Source organism: Neodiprion lecontei, chromosome 7 (genome assembly GCF_021901455.1).
Source record: "Neodiprion lecontei isolate iyNeoLeco1 chromosome 7, iyNeoLeco1.1, whole genome shotgun sequence".
NCBI classification, from domain to species: Eukaryota; Metazoa; Arthropoda; class Insecta; order Hymenoptera; family Diprionidae; genus Neodiprion; species Neodiprion lecontei.
In genome coordinates this window covers 811682-819883 of record NC_060266.1, presented here as the reverse complement: position 1 = coordinate 819883, position 8202 = coordinate 811682, and the positions used below count along the sequence as shown (strand labels likewise).

Here is an 8202-nt window from a genome sequence, read left to right as displayed (position 1 = left end):
AAGTTGTTGAAATAATTAGGAATACTAATGTTATGGAATACATCGAGTGCGCGTCGAATAGAATCCCATTTCGAAGTGAATAATTCTTCTCTTTTCATATAATAGCTAATCTAGTAATATAGGTAAATAGGATGGTTGGAGGTGTTCGGAAATGGTAGGACATTTCAAAAGTTAAGGCTGACACCCACTGCACCGCGGCGGACCGCGGCGCAGATACAGTTACAGTTACAGTTAAAGTTTCCCTATTTTTATACTTGGGATGAATTTCGGCATCGGTCGGGTGTTCACACTAGACGACGGCGATGCGCGGCGATGCGCGGCGCACCGCCGAAATATTCCCAACCTGGAACTCGCGAAAAATTGCCGCGGTCCGCCGCGGTCCGCCGCCGTCTAGTGTGAACACCTATATGGATAACTGTATGAGCGAAAATTTCGCCGCCGTCCGCCGCCGTCCGCCGCGGTCTAGTCGGCGTCAGCCTTAATTCGTAACTAGAAGCATAATCTTATATGTCAATGAGAAGCATAAATCGTGTGGTATAATACTTTTTATTTTATTCACATAATAGGTTAGACAAGAACAAATCAGTATCCTTAAACATTAGGTCATAATCTGTAGTGTTACATAATGCACCTATCTGCAGCCCGTCTTAACTTACATTTATATCAAAACCCACAACTTAATATATTAATGATAAAAAAAGACGAGTTAGTTACGATGGTTGCATACATGTCAAATCACAGAATAGTCACTTTCCTACTCGTACAATCGATTTTGCATCAATATTTTACCTAGAGTATCTTATTTTCACAGTTCAGTTGGTTATACTTATAAATTGTAGTTGCGTAGTAGATAGTTCAATACACATAAGTTCAATCATATATTTACAGGTAGAATGTGAGTTGAATGATTGTGCGTGGCATATTTATGTGTACTATGATTTTGAGTAATATAACTATGTGGTATAATTCTATGTCGTTTAATTACGTTCAGTATGATTTGATATGGTATGATCATATGTAGAATAATTTCGTGTAGTATAATTATGTACAGCGTAATTTTAGGTTTTATATTCATGTGTGGTCTAATTTTTCTGTTTCCATAATTACGTGTAGAATAACATTTTCTGTAAAATATTTACTCGTATAATAGTCAGGCAGTCATGTGGAAAATTCACCAATCGTCAAGTTTCGACATTTCTTGCATGTTATCCTTAACTTATTAGCATGTTATATTGTACGAATATGAGTTACAGCACAGCGAAAGTCAGTATTTCTCAGTTATCAGTACGCTCATGTACAAGCTGTTTCACATATTATTCACCCTACGCCTGACGCCTTTCAAGAGGATACCCAACATACATAACGGCATGTCGGATAGCCTGAAAGCCCCAGCGCATGCGCATACGCACCACACCTATAAGTGTACCCGCTCAAATTGGTTCCTCTAATTGGATTAGCACTTGTAGTGAATCATCTATGACACTATAGGCTTTAATTGTCCGCACATCGTTCGAGTCTATGGTTCGAGCAATACAAATTCCGCGAATGCACTTACTGGCAAATCCAGTAAGGATTTTATTCGTTGGCTCTAATCCGCTAACGATTACCAGATAGCAGATAGCAACAGTTAACTCAGCACAGGCCAATTAAAATCAAAGGTTCAATTAGAAGGAAAAGATTTATACAAATAAATTCCGAATCGAAAAAATGTTGGCTTCAAAAATCGCAAAAATGCACATGTGAAATATTATTATATTAATACTATGACTATGTGTATTTTTAAATTGCCGAATACGCTGAAAGCACATGTGTATTGTGGATTTCATTTTTAGAGTGAAACGATACCCAATAAATCTGGTATTTATTTGTATACTCATAAGGTTATAAAGATATAGATATATTTAGTATTTAGCTACGGAATGCTTATGCTAGTTATATTGATACTTATAATTTCTTCACTTATAAGCTAAGTGGAATTTACTACATAACAGGTGTATACTGTATCTAAATTTCATTCGTTACAAATAACACCTTTATTCGGCGAGTGACTTTCGTATATACCCGCTTTCGGACACGGGGCATAAATAGGACCACTTTAATTTCATTCACTTCGCCTAGATTCTAAATATTATCAAATTGATAACCAGCATCAGACATATGGCATATCAAAATGGAACATTAAGTACAATAATAAATTTCCAAAATTTGTATTGTCGATGCCATATAGCAAAGCAAAGAGGCAGGCGCATTGTACTCAATTAATTGTGTATTGTATCCGCCATACAAAAGCAAGTATTACGTCGACAATTTTACGAAACATTTACATGTCTTTTAACGATAAGCATGTAAGACGCAATCGTCTGTGAAGCTGAAACGGTGCCAACAAAGTTTAATAAAAATGCTACCATCACTCTCTTATCACGTCGCAAATAAGAAGTGTCTGGTGGGTTAATTTTTTAAAAGTTTTCTTTTTTGAAGTTTTCTGTTTTAAGCAGTTCTCTCGTTGCGTTCGGGATTGGCGATGCAATTACAATGATTCATGCGTTTCACGAGCAAGTTTACGACAATGAGCATTGCGTTACTGAGTTTTACAGCTCTAATCACCTGCAGGATTCACTTTTCTTAATGTCAGTACGTGCCTCGTATACATATACGTATATATCTAGTATCAAATGTCGATCAACAATTACGATCATAATCAGAATAATTATGATATATTCGTAATTATAACAATACTAATAATAATTACACAATAAGATATACAGATCTGCCTTATAAAATAATATTCAATTACTTTTGTTATAGTATAGCATTGTTTAAAGTCACATTATCTTGTCACTTAAACATAATTCACATTTTTCCTATGATTCGTATTTCAATTCTGAGTTGTTGTTTTCGTTTTTGTACATTGTGTCAAATAACAGTGCACAGCTGATCATTTATCATGTATTCAATCGTGGTAGAATAAATTAAATTTAGGATAGAAATTATAATATGTAACAAAAAAAGATATAAAAAATGGACAAATGGCAGAGGTAATTAGAAAGAGGGCAAAAATTCGGACTACATGTTCAAGTATATCTTGGTTTGTTTCATTAAAGTGCCATAAGGCCAAAAATGTTAATTCAATCGTACAATAAAACAGGAAAATAAAAATTTTAATAATTCTGTAGAGACATTGTCAATAAAAATGTGACAGCTAGTAAAAACAATCATAATATGGAAATAATGCATACCGTGCGTAGTTGAGGAAATGAAACAGTTCGAAGTCGGGCACGATCGGCCAATGTAGCGAACGCTCTCTGAGCGAACGTATCCGATCTCACGGACGAAAGAGCGCGCGATCATGGGACTGTTAGTGCCTGACTGCGGACTCTTCCATTTCCTCAACTATGCACGGTATATGTATATAGATGCATAATTATGTATTCCTTTTCTTTGCTTTACAAATTATTATACTACCGATCAACTCATTTACTTTTTTTCTTCCCCGCGCGTTCCAACGTAATTTTTGAACTCCGAAATTTTGATCCCTCCATCTCCACCTTTAGTCTGTGCGAAGGGAAAACGATTATTCAGGTTAGTCTGTATTGTTTTGAGAAAAATCAAATATTGGACTTGAAGTCAAACTCTTACAGTTGGCACTCGACTGTCGTAAGCACATGTGGCGTATATCTTTCTTGCCAACTCATTTTTTTTTGTTCAACTTCATTTTCAAACCCAAGCTCATCGTTGTGTATGTATAGTCAGAAACCCTCTTGTCACGTAGGCAATTATGTATACGCACTAGTATATGACATCTTTAATATAGAACCCTACATGTACTAAACATGGTTCTTTACTCTTTTACACGGCTCTTTATAATGTAAATGGTAAAAGTAAGAACTATGCTTCCTGTGTTCCTATGCTTCATGTATGTTCGCTGGTATTAAAATATATATGTATTATTATACGTATAATAATATGTAAAATATATAGGTATATATTTCAATAAGTTGACGCGAGCAAGCCTACTTTATCTCCCTCTTATGTCGAATTGATTCATTAGAATAACAGAGAAAGAAAATAACAATAATCCCATCCCAATGAGAAGGGTAGTCCACCTCGAGTTTACCTCGAGTCGCACAATCTGCGATAAATTGAATCGAAAATAGTTCTGCATTACGTTATACGTATGTGTAATAAGAATACTACTCCTACTCGTACTAATACACTACTAATAATAATAGTAATGACAGTATGTTACATGTATATCAAGTAGTAGACAAATAGGCTAAATTCAAATACCAAAGAATATAATTGTGAAGCAAAAAAGAATAAAATGACAAATTAATCAGAAAAGGTCAAACAACATTTAGGTCGAAGTTTTAGCGTAACATAATTTACTTTTGGCAGTATTATTATTACACCTATTATAGTTGAAACGCAATTTACAAGAAACACATTCGCGACCTTATCGAACAACGTATGTATTAGTTAAAAACACAAGGTACAAAAACGATATTTTGAGCATATATGTGCTTTTGCCCGCAGTTATTCGCGACAATTCTTGCGTCATGTGCAGATAACTTCGACAATAATTAATATTACAATCTAAGTAGAAAAACTCTCGATTTCCCTCAGCAATTATTAATTAATTAGTCAATTGGTTAATCACATTTTCTACGCTATTTCTTTCTCACCTCCCATATAACAGTTATGTCTACATATATGTTACAATGTATAGATGATATAGATACATGTGTGTTAACGTAAAAAATAAAAACTCGACTTTCCAAGGATCTCTACGCAAGATTATTCGTTAAGATCTTGAGGAGGTCCGGGCCGTGCATTAGCTCGGGGCTCAGCGAATTTACGTCGAAATCGAAATTGTCCAACTCCATCGGCACGACCTCATGAAGTGCGGCGCAGGATTTGTTCCTGGGCACGGCGCTCGCGAGCTCCTTTCGCGTATCTGGACTGAGATGGTTCAGCGCCATGCTGAGGGGCATCCGCGGCACGATGTGATTCTCGAGGTTCAGACTCAGTGGGGATATCTTCCTTTCGAGGAGAGGTGTTATATTGCGAGGGTCTATCAGTCCCTGGAAAGCACACAGAATTCAGTTACACCGTAATCATTGGTTTTCGCTATATCGCACATACGACAGAAACACCGTCCAAGAGCTTGCGACCAGTTTCGTTCCAATTATTGAATCAAACTATAATATACATATTTACAATTGTAAAGATAATTTTATAGTCCGTTAACAAACGACTGGTGGTGTCTTTCATACGGGAAGTGGAGAGGAATCATCGGGATAGAATGATGTGGGTACAAATAAAATCATGAACGACATGGATGGCATAAAAGAACTATGTTCAGATGTGAAAAAAATTGCAACAGTATCATCTTTAAGAAGCCTAACTTGTCTGTAGGTTTCGCACTAGTGCAATAAAAATGAGAATGAACGCCCTGGCATCTTGAATCCGGATTCTTGCTTCGTTTTACCGAGTAGGTGCTAATACGTGAATTACACAGATGCTCGAGGTCCTAGCTGAGGGGATTAAAAACGATCTCGCGCGGGATATACAAGAAGATGAGACCCCTCATCTTGCAAAACAAATATTCAATTAGAACATCAAGTTTGTAAAATTAGAATACCAAGTTTAGCCAACACTGCAGAGCGTTTTTACTGCGATTAAACATCTGCGCAGAATTCACGCAGTTCTTGTTTTCGATTAATATCCAATGAAATAATCCAGCAGATTTATCTGTGTCCATGTACTCATAAACTTACACATACGTGTAAGCAGTGTGTGGCAAATTAACAAATTCGAGCTAGTGATTCTATAATCGCAATCGTAACGAATGTCGATATTTATAATACGCCGTCGTCAATTTTTCATCAACCTGTCGTCTCCCCATTTCTCTTTGTCTCGTTTGCTAAACTTTTTTTCAACGTGCTGCTAAAAGCTTTTTCCGTTGATATATCAACTTATTTAAACCGGAACAAGATAGTGGAAAAAATATGATTCACCCAAGTAAAGCTTTCAGAGGGAAAAAATTTGTCATTAGCTTTCCGGCTTCTTTGCTTTGCATTATGATTTTTTGTCACTTTTAAAGAATCACTATTTTTGGGAGATATTTTATGCTTTTACATCTGCGCTTAATTTAAGTAGCTACGTGTATTAATACGGAGTAAAATATTTCTATTGAACATACGTACGAGATAATTGATGCCTGAAATTAGAATTGCACTATGTGTGAAAAGCTTGTAGGAATAGCATAAATACATATTCAAAAAGTGATACAAAATCAGGGTTTATGAACGAGGTTGGGAGAAACAGGGCCAAGGAGGAACGGACAAACGGAAGTAATGAAAGACACGCCGGGCGTCAATTGGAATGAAACGATTGACTGTTAATAATTTTTAATATATATTTCGTTTTTTTCTTTAAATTTATATATTTAACAACAATTTTAAATATACTCGTTTTTTTTAAATATATTTACACAGCACATAACGTTAGAGAGCGGATGGTGTGTTGATCTGCCGGCCGAATAAAATTTATACACACACATACGTACATATTCGATTAGTTTATTATACTTTAGAATTCCTATGTTTTTTCAACTCTTCCTCTCTATTTTCCCCTTGCATCTTTATCCTTCTCAAGATTCATTATAAATGATTTTCCGAAAATAAATTAACAATCCTGGTGGTTCTACATCACCTTTTTTGATATCACCCATATAACAATAACGTATTATTCATTTTCTATAAATTGCCGCACCTATCACATGTACTGTGCGAGCGCGCGCGCGTGTGTGTTTGTTTTATACAACATATTTATATATACACCTATAATATAACAACTAATTTTATAACGTGCCTAGTTTCTTACACCGTCGTTTTGCGTTTTCGTACATTCACTTATATTTTCGACGCGGTTCAACGTTTCAAATTTCACTTTCAAAGGTTTTTCAGACATTCTTCTCCTTGCGTCGAAGATATATTTAAATTATTTTTTTTCGTGTTAAGACCATTACGCATACACCCCTGTCTTCTTCGATACTTTTATCATAATTGTTATTACGTTCTTCATCGTCGTCTAACGTCGATCGCGAATGAAAACGGAGAAAATAAATAAACATTATTATTACTTTGTGTTTTTCAACAACGTTTCGAATAGTATTCACTCGCGAGATTAATTGATGAGTCTCTATGCCGATGTGAGTATGATTTTTGTATTTCCTCAGTTCTCGACTCGAGAAAACTTGCACCTAAATAATGAACAGCGACCGAAACCGAGAGACTCGCGGCTTCCCAAGAAAAGAAAACTAAGATAATGGAGAAAAAAAAAAAAAAAAAAAAAACCGATATCTTATTCACGTATGTACATTCAGATCGTGTTCTAAACACTAGCAGTCATTCTAGCCTATGCCACGCTACGGTTACTTCATTAATGTCTCATATATAATTATAACAATAACGGTGAACATAATATAATTACTGTATTCCTATATATATAATTTATTTGCAATTTTACAACTATCCCTAATCTAATAATATTTACGATCGAGGCTTACTAACCACACAGACTTTAATTTGCGTTAAAGTAACTCGTTAACCATTCATTTACGTCATTTCGATGATTTTAAGCTTGACTGTGTACTTTTTTTAAATTATATTTTTTAAATTCCGTCCTGCTATAAAATTCATTTAACCCTTTAATAAGCGGCGGCGCGGGTGGGGGGGGGCAACGGTGCCCACTATATTACGAAATGATATTTACAAGCGAATGTAGGTCACTGAACTGTCAATATTTCAATTTTCTTTCCTTTGCTTAGCTTTTCTTCACTTTCTATTCTTTCATTCTCGCGAGACGTGAGGAAAAACTAGTTGCAACACGGAAAAAATACAACTTATCGATCGCGTCGGGACTTTGATTGCTTCAGCCTTGTTTTCAAAATATATCGTGCAAAATAAACTCTGGTACTACGATGTAGGTACGTACGTATAATACTACAATAAACAACATACATTCACTAACGCAATGATAACCACGCTCAGTTATGAGAAGCTTAAGGCCGTAGATTGAAAACATTAAAATCGGTATCACGTAAGTTACACATAACACAAACCGTGTCAAACATCACTATACATTGTTGTACAATATACCGATTGGGCCTCGTGGAATAAAGTGCTTTGTAAAACCGTC

General features: G+C 35.5%; 1 protein-coding gene across 5 annotated transcripts in view; it reads right to left on the bottom strand.

Annotated features, from left to right (window-relative positions):
* Positions 1–527: 527 nt before the first annotated feature.
* LOC107223437 (hypoxia-inducible factor 1-alpha) overlaps positions 528–8202 on the bottom strand; it is a 56307-nt gene continuing 48632 nt past the window's right edge. For all 5 annotated transcript variants that reach the window (XM_046745161.1, XM_046745159.1, XM_046745160.1 and 2 more), the window contains exon 14: positions 528–5081. In XM_046745161.1, coding sequence (XP_046601117.1) covers positions 4785–5081 — 297 coding nt within the window. In that variant the 3' untranslated portion in view covers positions 528–4784. The remainder of the gene's footprint in view (positions 5082–8202) is intronic.